Consider the following 18879-nt stretch of genomic DNA (forward strand, 5'->3'; position numbering starts at 1 on the left):
GCACATCGATTTCCTCCTGCCTTCCACTCGTCCCTCCTATGTCATGTCTGTTGCCTTTAGTGTGGGGTAAACAGTTGTGCGCACAGGGACATAATCTGAGATGGGAGAGGGACAGATTTGGGGGGGGATTGGGTTTTGGCGGGGGGGGGGGGTGGTTAGTTCCCAGATGCTCCGTCCCTGAGTGCTACACTGCGTCTGTTGCCGTAGAGATGGTTGTCAGGCGGGCGGTGCTGCTGTGTGCGCGCAAGAGAGTGAGAGAGAGAGAGAGAGAGAGAGAGAGAGAGAGAGAGAGAGAGAGAGAGAGAGAGAGAGAGAGAGAGAGAGAGAGAGAGGGCTGCTGCTGTTTCCTTTGGGGGCACGGCCTGTTACCGTGGGGGGAGGTGGAGATTTACTATCCCACCCAGTCAAAGTGCTCCGCTGCGCACACACACTCACACACACATACACACACACACACACACACAGACACACACTGAGTTTCTTATACACACACACACACACACTCTGAGTTTTTTATACACACACACACACACACACAACTACACACACACACACTCCAAACTCTCCACAGAAAAACCCAGAGCCATAACGCCAAGGCACCTCAGAGCAGCAGCAGTGAGCAGCGGCAGACGGGGGGCGCGTTGTGGAACCCAAGTGGGATACTTTGCGACTTTGATACCCTGTTAATTACTCATGTGATGTGATACAGATGTCTGGGGGCTTCAGCCGAAAGTTCGCCTGACGGTTTTCCACCGGGGGAAGAGGCAGACATTTTAGGAGCGGTAGGTGAAAACCAAACGTATTTATTATTTATGGGTATATCAATTTATGTGCCGTCATCAGGGTTCCCAGAGGTGGCGTGCTGGTGGTAAACTGTGATGCTACATGAAGGGCTGGCTGCTAAATAGTTCTTTGTGTACGAGGTGACAGCTGGGACCGAAACAGGAAACACTGTTGGCTATGAGCGATATATAACTGTTGTGATAAAAAAGAAAAAAAAAGATTAAAAAAGAAAAGCTTCAACCTAGTCAAATGTTCAACTGGCTGCTTAACTTTTCTTTACCTGGTGTTGTCTGGAATTAAATAGTTTCAATTGTACAGCTTTAGAAAAGGCTTTATATTGAATCTGTAACGTCTTAATGATCTATAACTTATAAGGATATAACCTGTTAATGATATGAATTAAAGAATGTATAAAGGCTTCATGAATGCACAAAATAAAGTGTTGCCAAATATATATTGGTTGTAGGAAAGTCTTTTAACGTGTAAAAACCAATACTGACAGGGACAATACATGTTTGACTACTGTATTTGAATAAAGGGAGATTTTCTTTACATTCTTATTCAACTTTTTTTCATTTAAACTACAAAACGTCTACTGTAAAACTAGACGAGACGTCAGTCCTTTCATGATGAAACAGCCCTTTGTTTTAGTAACCACTGGTCTGAGTTGTGAATCAGAAACAGAGGGGCAGAAACCACACTGATGAAAGCCATGCAAAGGACACATTGTCAAAACACCACGAGAAAACACAAAACCCTCCTGTTCACGACCACAGTCTTCTAAGCCAGTGCTGAGAGGAGAGGAGAGAAAAGAGAGGAGAGGTGAGGAGAGGAGAGGAGGAGAGAAGCATCATCCCCATTGTCTGACTGTAACTAGTCTTGGCATCTCCCATCTGTGCCCCCTTGGCAAAAACCTTTTTGAAGTCTTAAGGAAGTTGTTAGACTTCCTTGAAGCAATTGGAAAGCTTGGGCTCACTGTGCTGTTGTCAAACTTTTGAGTGACAAGCCATTTTCGGCTTGGCTCGATTTCCAAGACAATTCAAAGGTCCTAACATTCGTTGGGGAAAGCAGAGAATTCTGGCAAAATTATAGAGTGGGATACAAGTCACAATGTTTGGTTTTGGTGTGTTTCAAGTGAAGTCTAATGGCTGACATAATAATAACTCTCTCTCTCTCTCTCTCTCTCTCTCTCTCTCTCTCTCTCTCTCTCTCTCTCTCTCTCTCTCTCTCTCTCTCTCTCTCTCTCTCTCTCTCTCTCTCTCTCTCTCTCTCTCTCTCTCTCTCTCTCTCTCTCTCTCTCTCTCACTAGTGGTATATTGGGACTTTAATCTCTCTCCATCCCCGTATCAAAGAGTGGAATGCGGTCTATAATGGGCGCCCCGGCCGTACGTACGTTGCTGCTAATGGCCGTCATGGCCGCCCGTGGAATGTGTCAGATAAACATGACCGCGGCAGAGGAGGAGGAGGAGACTCTCTCAGAACTCTTCTTCCTCCACTCCAGTGCCCAGCCCCTGGTCTTCCACAGTACCAGCAGCCCCTTCCTGGAAGACCCGTCCCCCACCAGCCAACAGCAGGGGGACCTGGGGACCCCCGGTGGAGGGGCAGGGTCCACCAACGTCAGCAGGGTGAGAGTGGTGCCACCACCGCCGTGCGCCAAGAGGACCTCCACCAGGGTCTATCTGAAGTATGTCAGCACGGTGTTCTCCATCCTGGTGTTCGTGGTGGGCATGGTGGGCAACACCACGTTGCTGATTATCATCTGCCAGAACAAGTGCATGTGGAACGGCCCCAACGCTCTCATCGCCAGCCTGGCGCTGGGCGACCTCATCTACATCTTCATCCCCATCCCCATCAACATGTACAAGGTAAGAGGGGAGAGGGGGGAGTCACCGTGACGACGCCATTTCACTTCCGGGTTGATGTGACGTTGATGAGGGTTGGGGTCGACGTCTCTGGGGCAGAGGAGTCATAGGGGGGAGGAAATGTGTCGTGGTGAGACTGAAGTTCTGCGTGTAGGGTGAGAGAGAGAGAGAGAGAGACATGGAACAGACAGATAGAGAGAGAGAGAGAGAGACGTGGAACAGACAGATAGAGAGAGAGAGAGAGACGTGGGGCAGACAGAGAGAGAGAGAGAAACGTGGGGCAGACAGAGAGAGAGAGAAACATGGAAGTAGACAGAGAGAGAGAGGGAGAAATGCTCAGTTGAGAGAGAAACATGGAGTAAACAGAGAGAGAGAGAGAGAGAGAGAGAGAGAGACGTGGGGGATAAAAAAAACAAGTGGAGATGAGCGGGGGAGGCAAAAAGAAAGTGCACAATTGCACGGAGGCCCGAGCGGGCCGTTTATCTGGGAGAGTGCTCTGTCTTCACAGCGAGCCTGTTTGTGATGAGAGAGGGAGGGATATGGCAGCCTTACCCAAACACGGGAACCAGACTGCGGTCACACATACGCCCGGCCTGCTGGTGACCCAGCGTTAGTCACGGGACCAACTCGATACCCCTTATCTGTCTTCCCGAGGGGAACATTGCACTCACTCAACAAAGTCCTAGACAACGTTCTGTTCCAAGTGATAAACCGCAGCAGGGCAGCGTGAGTCATTTCATCAATTAAACCGCAGCGTAGTGTGTTCAGGCCCCATGTCGGCTCCTTTTAGTGTGATTTACAATGTTGTCTGGTTGTGTTCCATACCAACCGACATTTTGATTGATGGTGACATTTTGAATGATGGTGACATTTTGAATGATGGTGACATTTTGAACAATATTCTCGACGGGCCCCGCTGAAATCGGCGGAACGGGTCAGTTGTACTAATAGTATGTAATACATTGCGGATGCTCAATTCATCTGAGGAAATAGTGTAAGGGGAGGACGCCACCTGTTGTGTGTTACCGGTGCATTGTTCCAATCACACTGCGTCAGCACATATGGAAGCGCCGAGATCCAAGGCCAGATTGTTCACATGTGCGCAGAGGAAGAGGCTTTCGGTTACACACACACACACACCATTTTGTATACACACACACACACACACGCACACACACACACACACACACACACAAACTTTCTCATACACACACCATTACTTTTTTCATGCACACACACACACACACACACAAACACACAAACACACAAACACACACACTGTCCCTTTTGTATGGAACGGAAAATAACTGTAGCGTAGTACAACCTGTGTCTCTAGCGTGGCACTCCCTCCTACACACACACAGCCCTGCCAGAGGCCCTGCTCACTTCCTATGGGGTTTGACACTGTTTCCAAAATTAATCAGCCACACACACACACACACACACACACACACACACACACAAGCTAAAAACAGTGACGTGGGCCCCCTTCCCAAGCCCTCTACTCCCATGCCCCTGGGACTCTGTGATTAAACGGAACATTCCAAGTCAACAATAGGGGGGTTCAGGATGCACCCGTGAAGTACTTCCTTTGGCTTGGACTATGAGAGACTTGGGATAATCCCCCTCCATCACCCGCCCCCCCCATCTCCCCCCCCTCACTCCACACCCCCTGTAATTCTTTATTCAGCCCATGTTGAGTCCTGTTCAGGGAAGGTTGCCAGCGATAGACCACTTGCATAGTGACAAAGCCAAGCGGTGTGTCTGATGAGGTCCACTGAGCTGTGAGTTGTTTTCCTAAGGGATGTCACATTGAAAGAGGCCATGGAAGTAGTACTTAAGACACAAGTTAGGTCTGCCATTAGAAGTGAGGACAGGGCTTGTGAAGATGGCTCTAGGAGATGTCTAGGCGTTAAGTGGTCGTGAATGATGGACCGTAAGATGATGATGAGGTCCATGTGGACACACTGTTGGCCTGCGACTCACAGTGACGCAAGGATGACCGTAAACGCTCTCTGATGTGGTCGAGACAGGCCTGTTGAGAAATGTCCTTGGTAGAGTGGTTAAAGATGGCCGCCCTCAGGGACACCACTGGAGGGGCCAACAACTTCTTCTCTGACGATCAGCTCCTTCACACCACCTCAGGCCATGACTAAACCACTTCTTGTTTCTTCAGTTTTTAATTGTAATTAATCGTGATTGTTTTTAATATGATTCTTTATCTTTGTTGGTATTTTTCCACTCCATTCGATACATATTGAGAATGTTGAATGAGTTGTCATAGCAGAATTGGAACTACAAAATGTTAGACTACAAAATGTTGGACTACAAAATTACACTACAGAGTTGAGCAAACGAAATGTAACCCCTAAATCCTAAATGAAGAATAAAGGTTAAATGACATAGTTTTGACATGAAGTGTTACAGTTGTGTTGAGCGTTCTCTTACACTCTGCTGTTGTCTGCCTCCAGCTGCTGGCCGGCCAGTGGCCTTGGGCCGACTACACCTTCGGGCTCGTCCTGTGTAAGCTGGTGCCCTTCCTCCAGAAGGCCTCGGTGGGCATCACCATGCTCACCCTCTGTGCCCTCAGTGTCGACAGGTCAGTCACACACACACACACACACACACGCACACGCACACGCACATGCACACACACACACACAATCCTACTTCTACAGAACGATTAAACAGTCTCATCTTATACTCAAGTGTAACTGCTGTGTTCATACACGTAAGGCTGAACTGGAGTTTATGATGCATGCTTATATGAATGAAGGTCTTTCTGGCTATGTATTACTAATGGTATCCTCTCTTATGCCTTTCTTTACAATTACTGGGGATTTTTAAGTGCACTGACCATTCTGAATATTTCATCTTTGCATGGTAATACCCCCATGTACTGTCGATGGTTTTGTAATTCAGGCAACCCTTTTCTCTTTTGGACTACAGTATAGTGCACATGGTGAGCAAAAACTTGAGGCTGGATCTCAGACAGTATGTGTGGTTATTTAAGCCTTTTATTCCATAGGGATTTACCATCAGCTCCATGTAATACAGTTATATGATGTCGTAAAAGCATGGTTTAATCAGTTCCAGACCTGTCTGTGTTTATACTGTAGACGTCTGTTGTGCAATAGTGTATAATCCTACATAGGGTAGGCCAGCCATGACACGTAGAGATAATTATTCTAGCCTTTTCTATGAAATATAGACATATATTTGGATTGAGTATAGCAGCAAAATCTCACAAAAATGTCAAATCAACATCTGACAAACATTTGACTTCATTGTTTCTAAACCAGTAAATCACCATGATGGGTTGAGAAATCCTTTGTCCTTAAAAAAAAACAAAAAAACGACGGAAAACCAAATGTTTTCTCCTTTGGTTTGAGGGGTCGGGATGGGGCGGTAAGTAAGACAAATTACACAGGAAAGATTAATGATTTAAAGGTTGCCTCCACCACAGGATGCTAGTTAGTTAACTCCTTGTTGAAGGTAAGAATGTTTGTCCAGGACATTTATGAGGTCAATAATAATAGCTCTCTCCCATTGGAGTACTTACTTTCCCTTGTTTTCTATTGGCTGCATCTGTGAAAAACTAACCCACCTGCAATTGGTTATTTTTTATTCTAAAAAGACCTAAAATACCTAAAAGTGTCAGGTTCAATCTCACATTTGATCTCAATCTCACATATAAAATCGATTATAAAGACTTTGATATTTTGTTGGAAAGTTCTGAGAGTTTTCTGTCTTGTATGTTCAAGCGATTTCAGCGCTTTTTCTTTCTCTTTCTCTCCCTGCCATCTTTTTTCTATGATACTCTAACAACTCACACGCACACGCTCACACACACACATACACACACACACACACACACACACACACACACACACACACACACACACACACACACACACACTCACCCACACGCACACCCACACCCACACCCACACCTGCACACACACACACACACACACACACACACACTGTGTATTTGTTTTTTTATGGACAAAGTAAGGGTGAGTGCTTTTAGTCCAGTTCCATGGTGCTCTGTGAGCCAGAAGACACAGTCGGGAGATAAGAGCAGTCATGGGATGGGCTCCAAGGTCTGACGGAGACCATTAGACATGTTTAATGAATCCTATCCTCTGCAGAAGGTCCTGTGTGTGTGTGAGAGACAGACGGTGATGAGGGGAGTGGTCTTTAAGAGCAGATGGTCTCCACTTGTTTTCAGGAAATGTTCAGCATATCTTGTCTGGTCTGTCTGTGCATCTGTGTGTGTGTGTGTGTGTGTGTGTGTGTGTGTGTGTGTGTGTGTGTGTGTGTGTGTGTGTGTGTGTGAGAGAGAGAGAGAGAGTGACTGTGAGTCTCTGTGTGTGTGTATGTATGTGTGTGTATGTGCGTGTGTGTGTGTGTGTCTGTCTGTGTGTGTGTTCATGCGTCCGTGTCTGTGTGAGTGAGTGAGCGAGTGAGTGTGAGACAAAGAGAGAGAGAGAGAGAGAGAGTGAGTGAGTGGGAGAAAAAGACGGCTACATTACCACTTGGTGAAATATGAATGCTGCCATGTTGTTTGACAGGGATATTCAAATGCGTCATGAAAGATATATTGTTTTCGCCCATAAAATCTTGATGCAGCATTTTACTAAAACATTTCGACAAGCGGTCCCATTAATGAAACAAACAAGCAAACAAGTATTTGGAGCACAGGAAACACAAGCCAACAGACAGACCACAACACTGCCAACAGGGCTGGTTTGTTTGGAGGCATCACAAAATATAAATATTATATTCTGAAGATAAACAATTGATCAACCATCACTCTGTTCATTAAATCTTAACATGCCAATCATTTTTTCTGACTGTGCAGTTTATTGCAGTAGGCCCATTGCCATGCATAGTCAAGCACCGCAATATTGAGAAGTTGATTTTCGGAGACATGGTTTGTAAGGGGATAGGCGTCTTTACACTGTTGGAGTATGACTATGATGATGATGATGACGATGACGATGACGATGATGATGACGATGATGATGATTATTATAAATAACTTAATTATACAAGAATAATCTCAAAGTGCAGAATGTTTATACATAGAAAAAAGAAAGAAAAAAAAGCTGAAAGCAGCAATTAAAGTCTAGAAGGAAGGGTAGGCCAGCCGATACAGATGCATCTTAAGGCTTTAAAAGGCCCAACAGTCTGAACAGCCTTCACATCTTCCATCAGCAAGAGATTTACTGCACCAAGAATTGGAAGATCAGGGACACGTTGGAAGACGGGCTCATTGTAATACATGGAATGGAACGAGGAATGGTATTTCTTACAGTCAAACAGTTTCATAAGGTACTGGACTGGAGCTCCGTTCAACTGCTTGATCACCCAGTTTAACATCGAGATGAAACAGAATCCACTGCGCAGGTTATCTGTCTCTAACGTCATGGTTTACAGTGCTCTGTATTGCCTCTCTTTAACTCACCAACTGCCAAAGAATTCCGGAACACTCATTCACCCTTATTTCACTAAATTAGTTAACAGTCCGTTCTGTGTGTCCCTCTGTGGTCCAGGTACCGTGCGGTGGCGTCGTGGAGCAGGGTACAGGGGGTGGGCGTCCCCCTGCTCACGGCCATAGAGATCGTCTCCATCTGGGTGCTGTCCTTCGTCCTGGCCGTCCCCGAGGCCATCGTCTTTGACATAGTCAGCTTCAACTACCGCAACGAAACCATACGCACCTGTATGCTCAAGCCCAGGCAGAACTTTCCCTTCATGAAAGTAAGGCCTTCTTCATATTATTATTATTATTATTATTATTATTATTATTATTATTATTATTATTATTATTATTATTAGTAGTAGTAGTAGTAGTAGTAGCAGTAGTAGCAGTAGTAGTAGTAATAGTAGTAGTAGTAGTATTATATAATGTATAGCTTCCATTTATCAATTCTGAATGCAGGAGAAACATCCTCACTTTGCTTTTCTCCAGTTAATATTCAAATCATATTTCAGTCCAAAAGTAATGTTAGTAATAGTATTTCCTCTCTTGAGGATTAGAGACATTACTTGAAGGGTTTTATCTAGTGGCATATGCCAACACTGGCCTATCAAAAATAACTCTGCCTATCAAAAATAACTCTCAGCTGTTGAAATACTTCATTCTTATATACACACATGTTCACCAACATGTATATTGGTACCACCCTAAAAAAACTCTAGCAGAGAAAAGCAGAGTTCTCCATCCTCTTCTCCTTTGAGGAAATCTGGAGATCACTCCCTTTGTTCATGAGCCTGAAGTACATAATTGATTGCAGGCTACAAGTGCAATTACTGAGGACTGATGTATGGGACCCTCAAGCTGAGCCATGTGTGTGTGTGTGTGTGTGTGTGTGTGTGTGTGTGTGTGTGTGTGTGCCTGTGTGTGTCCTCCACGTGACACACACAGCCCCAATTCTTTCAGACAGAACGTACTAGACGTATCTCATATCACAGCCAAGCCAAGCTAGGGTTATTTGTCAGATTTGAACAATACATTTGGACCGCAATTCTTATCTCACATGAGTTCAAGACCGAGGAATTCAGTGGTTTTGTACAGCATGTGTTATTTAGGAGCATTTACTTTCTTGCCAAAAGATTTTCCCCCCATTTCCTGTGTTCTATGCTAGAAATACAGACACTGGTGCATAGGCTTCACTCTTCTTTGGACTACTAGTCTACGGTCCCTCTCCCTCTCTTTTGGATTTATTTATCCATGTCGGTCCCATTGATATATTAATCTCTTTTTCAAAGGGGGCCCTGCCCAAGACTGTACTGTACAATAGCAAAAGCAGCATGTCTGACAGGTCAAGGGAGGCTGGTGGAGGCAGAAATTGGAGGATGGGCTCATTGTAATGTATGGAATGGACTAAGGAATGGCATGTAGCTCCATTCCATGCATTACAGTGAGCCTGTCCTCCGATTTCTACCTACACTAGCGTCCCCTGCTGCAAATGGCATGTCTGCCTTCATTGAAGGCACACTGTGATCTCTTGAATGAACACGCGGAAAAATGTTGTGGTCCTCTCCTGCAGTTTTATACGGACGCCAAAGACTGGTGGCTGTTCGGGTTCTACTTCTGCGTCCCTCTGACCTGCACGGCCGTGTTCTACACGCTGATGACCTGCGAGATGCTGAACCACAGGAACGGGAGCCTCCGCATCGCGCTCAGCGAACACCTCAAACAGGTGAGCGGCGCACCTCTGCTCCGCGGTCCTCCGTGGCTCAGTGGGTCGAGCGAGAGTTACCAAGGTTACCAACCGTAGGTCGTGAGTTCGATCCCTGCTGGGATCGCATATACTGAAAAATGTATGGCACTCACTCACTGCAAGTCGCTTTGGATAAAAAGAGTCAGCTAAATGTATATAGATATCTACCAAGACCATTGACCCTAGAACATAGACATGTACTGTATGTACTGTACAACATGCTGTATGTTAGCTAAGTATCTATGCTAGGTGTAGACCTACCAGATCACCACCTCTCTATCTATGACCTTCATTACGATAGAAAACGATCAAAATCCCACCATAAAGCAAACAATTCCCCCACTCTTTGGACACACTGCACTGCCAGCAGTCTGATAACTCAACTGCTTCGCTTATGCTAGTTTGTACTGTACCAGCGTAGGCTGGTGGAGGGAGACATCGGAGAACAGGCTCATTGTCATGCATGCAATGAGGAAAGGTATCGTACCATTCCGTTCCATGCATTACAATGAGCCCGTCGTCCGATGTCTACCTCCCCCGCCGGCCTCCCCTGTACTAAATCCTAAACTGTACTTTTCGACTTACTCGGATTTACGAAAGCGCGTCTCTGCAGGAGTTTTACCTCCCTCTGTGGGCCTCTCACGTTAACATTATATGGAACACTGTCCCTCTCCATCATCTCGCTAATGGCCCTCAATGTCTCCCTAATGGCCCTGCTGTGTGTATGTGTGTGTGTGTGTGTGTGTGTCTGTCTGATGTCTTTGTGTCTGTGTTTGTGTGTTTCCAGAGGAGGGAGGTGGCCAAGGCTGTGTTCTGCCTGGTCCTCATCTTCGCTCTGTGCTGGTTCCCGCTGCACCTCAGCAGGATCCTGAAGAAGATGGTGTACTACCCGAACGACACCAGCCGCTGTGACCTTCTGAAGTGAGTGTGTGAATCAGGGGAGGCCGGGGGAGGGAGGAAACATCGGAGGACAGGCTCAGAATTGTATCGAAAAACATTCCATTCAATGCATTAGCTAGATAGATAGATTATATTATAATGAGCCCTGTCCTTCGATCTCCCCCTCCACGGTTGTGGATGAGTTGTCTGCTGTTTATTTAACATTATTCATTCAAAGCAGTGTATTGTTGATACTAATGTCAAATAATGCAACGCGTTTTGTACTGGGGATCAAGTGGAACACTTGGACTGAAACCTCAACAGACTAAACACAGTGACCGTATGTACGGTACATCATGAGTTTCTGAAGTCTAACATCATTTGAAATGATGAAACTCAAGAAACTCAAATGCCAGTAAGTCACACTGTAGGCCAATATAATAACACATGGATCTTCTTTTGTCTTTTAGTTTCCTGTTGGTCCTGGATTACCTAGGCATTAACCTGGCCACCGTCAACTCCTGCATAAACCCCATCATTCTCTATATCGTCAGCAAAAAGTTCAAAAACTGCTTCAAGGTACAGTACGCACACTCTCTCCTCAAAACCTAGTCTCACCAGTTAAACAAACAGTGAGCTCACTGCTCCCCCCCCCCCCCTTCCCCCACTACTAAGGGGCTGCAGTGGTCGTGATGACATTTCCTTATGGAAAATGTACAGCTCTACAATGATTTATGGACTCACTATAGGTGGGTGAGGTCACAGACTGAACATGGCTGTCACAAAGAACCGGGCTGGAGATATGCCATGCCTCTGTTCTGGTGGCCTTCAGAGAGAGAGAGAGAGAGAAAAGAATGAAAGAAAGAAAGAAAGAAAAAAGGGGTGGGTAGAGTGAGAAAGTGGGGTATGAGTGAAACACAGAGAGAGAGAGAGAGAGAGAGAGAGAGAGAGAGAGAGAGAGAGAGAGAGAGAAGGAGAAAGAAAGTAATGTCCTTACCCTGAGTAATAGTAGTCCTCTGCCCTACGACGGCACATCAAGAGAAGTCTTCTACTCACGCTGTGTGTGTGTGTGTGTGTGTGTGTGTGTGTGTGTGGGTGTGTGGTCATGCTTTTATGTTTGCTATTTCCAAACATGCTTTCGGTGCTTGATGTGGCAGTAACATCCACACTGCTGAGTACCTACTTAAAATGTCCTCCTCTATTGTAACAACAAAGACTATCAACAACACAGCCACTGTACACGTGTCTAACCCTGTCTATCTGTTCTCTTGTCTGTCTGTCTGTCTGTCTGGCCGTCTCTGTCTGTCTATCTGTGTCTGTCTGCCTGTCTGTTCCCTTGTCTGTCTGTCTGTCTGCCTGTCTGTTCCCTTGTCTGTCTGTCTTTCTGTTTGTCTGTCTGTTTCCTTGTCTTTCTCTGTCTATCTCCTTGTCTGTCTCTGTCTGTCTCTCTGTCTTTCTGTTCCCATGTCTCTCTGTCTGTCTCCTTGTCTGTCTCTGTATGTTTGACTCTCTGTCTGTGTGTTTGACCATCTGTCTGTCTCCTTGTCTCTCTCCAGTCCTGTCTGTGTTGCTGGTGCCATTCAGACACCCAGGTGACCAGCACAGGACACATGAACGGGACCAGCATCCAGTGTAAGAGCCCCGAGCCCAACAACCTCCAAACGGACCGCAGCCTACGCAAGGACAGCGACTGATATCCCCCCCCCCCTCACCCACCTCCCTTCCAACCTCCGGAGTGCCCCCTACAGACAAGGAGGTCTCACTACAGCCCAGTCTGCACTACAAACTCAGCAGGACCCCATTGACCCCTATTAGCGTTGACCCCTCCATTCTACCACTAAAGCGTGACAGAGTCATGCGTTTTTCAAACACTACACACGTGTCTTAAGGAACACTGGGGGGGGGAGGAAGAATGAGAGTTTATATATAGAGAGACAGCCAGACAATGGACTTGACGTACACCACAGTATGACCAGTCTCTCAGCGGGAATACACTCCTCAGACTATTCTTATTCCCAGAGACAAGGAGCAAGCGATGCTTTATCGTGAGAGAGGAGGAAGGAGGAGAAGAAGGGGGGGTGGGGGTGGTTGACTCTTACAGGATGCAGCTGAACGTAGGCTATAAATTACCTTCCAATCAGTAGGCAGGCGTGTTGTTCACATAAAGGCCAAGACTGCTGGGACACACAGGAAGTCAGGGGGAAGGAAGGCCAGAGTGGTCCCTGTCAGAGAGGATCATGGGAGGAGAGTGTGTGGTGTCATCCCAGGGAGTCCCCCCCCATGCTGCTCAGCAGTAGTGGAGAGGGAAGGGGAGCTCCGCTACTGACTGTGTTCAGACTGTGTTCAGCGCCAGTAGCTTCTCTTCTTCTATTGTATTATGACTGTTGCCTCGTAGCCAATGCCGTGTTTCAATGAGCTAGCCTCAAGACCGTTTATCCACTGACTCTTGTGATAGATTTTGACTAAGAAGGGTTTTCATATGAGGGAAGAGTGCGTTTGCCATGTAAACGTAAGGTGTGGGTGTTCTAAACCAAAACATTCAGGGCTGGTTTCATGGACGCAGATTAAGACTAATCCCGGACTAAAGAGCTTCCTGAATGGAGATTTTCCATGGCGAGTGTGATTAAATCCTGGACTAGGCTTAAGCCTCGTCTGTGAGACCAGCCCTCAGTGGTTTAAAAGTAATATATCATTGTGGTCAGGATTTACAGAGCGGTTGGAAGAAAGAAAATAAACTTGATATGTCATTATAACGAAAAGGTAGCATTATGTCACCTTGAACATCCTTGAATGGCCTTAAATACTGCAGAGTTGGCAGAGTCTGTCAAGACCATGTTTGATGCCTCCATGTCAAAGACGTTCACCTAGATCCTGTCGGAGGAGACGCCCAGTGTTTATTAGGCAGTCCACCCGGTCGTTTGGAGTACTGTTTGTACTCTGTACAGGGTCTGTTTGAACCTCACCAAGGCAGTCAGTGTGCAGTAGAGCCTAACCCCCAGTCTCTTGGCTTGTAAATCCAAAGACTAATGATATTTGAACGTATTGAAGTTAACAAGTCAGTTTTAGGAACATGTCCAGATTCAACAAAGACAGTAAAAAAAAAGAGTTATGATTATGGCTGAGTTCAGCATAAGCCTCTCGTTTCTTACCAATAAACAATATTCAACACTGTGAAGTTCACAAGACATAGAAATGTTAGCAATTAGAACCATGTTTTTTTTTAAACATGCTTGTATAATCAACGGTATATAGCAACTTTTAAATGGCATATTATTTTTTGTTACAGTATGATTCATCATATATAGAATATGGTTCATTCAATGCCTAGGTCAGGATTGTGTATTTGTTTTTGAGTGAAGTCATAATATACCGTTTGGTGTTAAAAATCATATCAGCTACCTAGGGACTATGACTCCTTTGATAAGTGAAGCCATGTACTAAACCTGAGTGTGTGTGTGTGTCTGTAACTGTGTGTCTGAGTTTGTGTCTGTGTCCCTATGTGTGTGTGTGCATCTGTGTGTGTGTGTGTGTGTGTGTGTGTTATTTTTTGCACTTTTTACGTTGGAGTGTTTATAGCACTAGAGCAGAGCAGACTGTACGTACTGGGCGTTCATCGGTTTAATCAGTCATATCAATAAATAATATTTTTACCACTATTAATCTCTCTGAGAATGCTTCCCATTCCTCTGTAGGAAATGATATACTTGTTTTTATTTTATATTGTTTTAACACCATGTTCTCATGTTACAGAAATGCTGCTGCGTATCCTAATAAAGATTATGTGTACGTGTAAGACCTTTTCCATCTCCCGAATGTGTCTGCATTAATTATGCATAAAGGGATACTTCACTCATGGCTGTGGTCGAAGGCAGTTTTGTGATATTAAGCTCTGTAACATAGATAGAGTACTTGATAGTAAACCATTCCGTCAACTAAGAATGTATGAACTTTCTACTAACATGACAGAAATATGTGTCTATCTGGTAGGAGTAAGGGGTCTGAGTGTCTATGGGAAGGAAGCCCCTGGCGAGTCTGGGAGTGATTTGAAGTGCACTGTGACCTCCTTGGGAACAGAGCCCTCAGGGTTGCTCATGTCAAACGAGAGAGGATGTGAACCTCTCTGAGAGAGCTGGCGGCAGGCAGAACATAAGGACTGACTGTTGTCAGAGCTGCTGCCAGAAGATGATCTACTGACGTACAACTTGTATATCTTGTGATCGTGCTTCCGATTGGATCTGATCTGGGACCGGCGTAAACTTAGGGTTAATTCACAAGGTTAAGCATAGGTTTAATTCACAAGGTTATGTCAGAGTTAAAAAAAAACACCATGAAAATAGTTGTAGTTTATGCAAACTGTGGGATTAATCATTTGTGTATTTTTTCTGACTTGAGATGTTTTTCTTTCATAGCTGTATGTTAGATTGCTGGCTAAAGGAGCCAAAAGAAAGTATTTAACTAATAATGAATTTCAGCCCCAAAACCAATAGACGACAAAGAGGGTCACGGATCAGTTGGAAATACGTTTCATACGTTGTTATTTGTTTCAGTGGGTTGATGATGAACTCTGATTTGGTCATGATCTTTAAGAAACCCTTGCATAGTAGTGTGTTACTCATGTTTTTTTGTTCATTTCCAGTAAACTAAAACAACACTGAATTCCTGTCAGAACTGTGGTTGAAGAAATACAAAAATATGTCTGGGTTTTATGAAAACAGACGACAAAAAAATAACACGGTACTTGCTCCTGCCTTTTGAGAGAGAGAGAGAGAGAGAGAGAGAGAGAGAGAGAGAGAGAGAGAGAGAGAGAGAGAGAGAGAGAGAGAGAGAGAGAGGGAGAGAGAGAGAGAGAGAGGATGGTTTTAGGTCCCTGGAATTTGGTGGGAAACTTGGTTCTTGCCAGCAGCAGTGAAATGAATAAAGCTCAAAAGCAAATAACAGGGGACCTCAAAGGGCCAAAGTGCCTCTCTATATAGAACACACTGTTCAGAGCCAAGGCCCTTTTGTTGTTACTAAATATATTGAAGGGCAATCAGCACTGACAGAACAAGGAGGACGTGAATAGTTATTGTATGTGCTGTTCTCTATTGTGGACGGATGGACGCCCTTTTGATTCAGGGTTAGGGTTAAGGCCAATGCACACGGCGTGCAATTTTTTTCCGCACGACAACATTCGATTCTCAATTCGCACCAATGAATGGATGAATGTGAATTGAGAATCGAATGTTGTCGTGCGACAATATCTCATCGCACGCCGTGTGCATTGTCTCATTCAAAACAATGGAATCGAATTCGGCTGTGCGACAAAACCGCACGCCGTGTGCATTGGCCTTTAGAGTCCAAAGCCATGTTTCCAGATGCCCCTCACTGTTGATCAGAAGATACTTACTACGCATTAACAAGGAGGACTGTCCATTACCTCTATTATGATGGGTCGATAATGAGAGATGGCTGGATGAATGTGAAAGAGCGAGCTGAGACAATCTGTTGAGGGAGGCATTAGAATGGGAAGCAATAGAGAGCTATTGACTGAAACCAATGGTAATCTCCACATCAAAGGCCTATTAGATTTGTTTACAGTAGTCCATTCAGTATGATTGTAATCAGGGATGGTGGTTCTAGGGGTGGGTGGAACATGAGCATGTTTCTGTGAAAGTGCGGGCGTTGCAATACCCGTAACACCCGCAGAGAGGGCTATTGATTGAAACCAATGGTAATCCCCACATCAAAGGCCTAATTTGATTTGTTTACAGTATACCATTCATATGATTGTAATCCACACCATGCAGACTACAGTCAGTAGATTAGCAAATGTCATTACAGTACATCCACCCAAGGACACCCAAGCCAACAGTTTAACTCACTAACTGCCAAATAATTCCGGAACACTCACACACCACCTAGAGTGCCAAGTGTTTTATGTGGTGTTTACCTAGCAACGATACTTTGGCTATAGCATGAAACATCATCATTTACGCATTTCTGGTGAATAAAGTCACCCTTGCCACTCTAGAATGGTGACAATTTGACTTTATTCACCCTCGGCAGTGAACGGGTTAAGTAGGCTGGACATTGACGGCAGTGGGAGTGGGAATTTCAAAACCAATAGGTTAAGAGGCGAAGAGGGAATAGCTATTTTAAATCAAAGACTTGAGAGTAGCATGGTATGTACCCTTTGTCAGGCCTCTGTGCTTGTCTTTCAGCAGGCCACAGATGAGCTAATGAACTCTTGAGTACAAACTATCAGCAGCACACCTCAGGTCAGACAACCTCATGCCATGTGAGTTAGATAAGCCCCTGGACTTATCTCTGAAATGCTACAAGTTATTTCTCCTCAATGGTAGAATGAATCAATAACACATTTCTAATACTCGGTGGAATTCGTCGTCTTCACTCCTGTCACCTGGTTTAAACTTGACGTGTGAATTAGCATGAACTAGGGGTTAACACCTTGTGTATAGCCCCCAGCCAATGAGACTCTCGGGCTATTTTAAGAGGTGCATTATGACCTCATCTTTCATGCGAGTGTTCTCAGAGCCGTATAGTGTCCAGCAACATCAGTCTAGACAGGGACAGAGGCCAGGAAATTGATAGAAAACAGGGTGAAAATATGACGCATTTTCGTGACTATTGCTCTGGCAATATTAATGCACCATTGAGAATCCAAATGGCATGTCCTATTCGCTGATAACAATAAGATAACTTTATTTCATTATTTCTACTTAGTTTCATACTTATTTAAAATGTTCTGAATACATTGCATTGTGTGTCAGTATGTGGGTTATGAAAAAAAAGAGAAAGACTTCAGTTCAGGCTGCTATTGTTCAGGAGCTATTCGACAGCAGCGAGATCCCAATGTGAATTTGAACACTTCCTAACACACAGGCCTACGGCACAGATGTATTAAGATAAATAAATAATTGGTGAATAATTGCAGACGTGTGTATTCCCCCGATAGAGGAGGTGCACTTTGGCTGATACTGTATCAGTTGATGCCAGTCAAAGAATCAGACAATATGTCTCCACCTCCACATTGACTTCCACAACTCTAATTCATTCAGACCGATCCAGTTCATTCCCATCTCTCTCCACTAATGTGTTCCGTGTGCTTTGAAAAGAGCACGCAGATACAGCTTATTTTGCTGCTGTAATTCTGATTCTCTGGGATACCGGGTCTCTATGCTCAAATATGTTTTCAGTGTGATCAAACAGAGCACATGTTTATCTACCCTGCCCTTACATGGCTGTGCTCCTTATGCCATTTTGCATAGCAATCCCTCCAAGCTATCCGCCACGGCACTCAGTCGCTAGCAACCACACCATCTCTAATTCATAAAAGCCAAAAGGATCAATTCAAAATTCATGAACAATCTGTCCTGTTACAACCAGTGATTTCTGTGACTGTGGGGCAGTGACACCGCGTTGCAACACAAAGGAAAGTTCTGCCTCCCCCCTGTACTCGCTGAGAGAAACAGAGAGAACACACATTACCAAAACCAGAGCAAAGGAGGGATTCAAACTCTTCCTTTAGGCTCTTTTCGATGACTTTCCTCTTCATACTGGCTTTTGTTTGAGTAAATCCGAGGAGCAAAACGGCAAAACAAAAGAGAGGAACAAATTACTGGCAGAGGCCTGTGAGCTCCTTGAAATCAATTCCCAGGGAAGGAAGGCAAGGAGAGAACAATAAGAGCCATGGTGATGGTTGTTTAGTTTGACTACAGCCGAGTCATCTTTCCCTCCATATGCACCTCATCATGGAAAAGTTCATGCCGGGAATCTGCGTAAAACATTATTTAAGTCCTTGTCACTTTGGCGCGGGTAATTGAGAATGGCCGCGGAGGGGTTATAAAACTTGTCAGTTTTCACATTCTCAGGGATTCTTCGGCCGTGACTGTGAGGAATCATTAGAGCAGGTCTCAAATTAGAGCAGTTTTCAACACTGACTTTAAGTAATGCACTATACTGACTGTTCTAACTGAAGTTACCCATAGACATAGAGAACACCCATCAGTTCACCACAGATAAGAATGATTGATTTGTTGAGGTTTGTTGAGGAGGATTTAAAATGACGTTTTTCTAAATGGATGTCAATCAATTAGGCCTATATTTGCATGCATCCCTTATAT

At 44.8% G+C, this 18879-nt stretch overlaps 1 protein-coding gene across 1 annotated transcript; it reads left to right on the forward strand.

Moving 5' to 3' along the window:
• Positions 1 to 664: 664 nt before the first annotated feature.
• ednraa (endothelin receptor type Aa) lies at positions 665 to 14537 on the forward strand. Its single transcript, XM_080535107.1, has 8 exons — positions 665 to 782; positions 2093 to 2648; positions 5117 to 5244; positions 8207 to 8411; positions 9704 to 9856; positions 10665 to 10798; positions 11227 to 11335; positions 12313 to 14537. Exons 2-8 carry the CDS (start codon positions 2142 to 2144, stop codon positions 12448 to 12450), a joined length of 1374 nt encoding a protein of 457 aa, XP_080391233.1. The 5' UTR covers positions 665 to 782; positions 2093 to 2141; the 3' UTR covers positions 12451 to 14537.
• The last annotated feature ends 4342 nt before the right edge of the window (positions 14538 to 18879 follow it).

The sequence above is a fragment of the Nansenia antarctica genome (assembly GCF_963989245.1).
Source record: "Nansenia antarctica genome assembly, chromosome: 6".
Lineage (NCBI taxonomy): Eukaryota > Metazoa > Chordata > Actinopteri > Argentiniformes > Microstomatidae > Nansenia > Nansenia antarctica.

Bases quoted from the DNA above. Each gene is read 5' to 3' on its own strand.
- ednraa (XM_080535107.1), top strand. From the start codon at position 2,142: ATGCGGTCTATAATGGGCGCCCCGGCCGTACGTACGTTGCTGCTAATG. The intron at 5,245-8,206 runs GTCAGTCACACA...TCTGTGGTCCAG, and splicing joins TGTGCCCTCAGTGTCGACAG to GTACCGTGCGGTGGCGTCGT. The intron at 9,857-10,664 runs GTGAGCGGCGCA...GTGTGTTTCCAG, and splicing joins TCAGCGAACACCTCAAACAG to AGGAGGGAGGTGGCCAAGGC.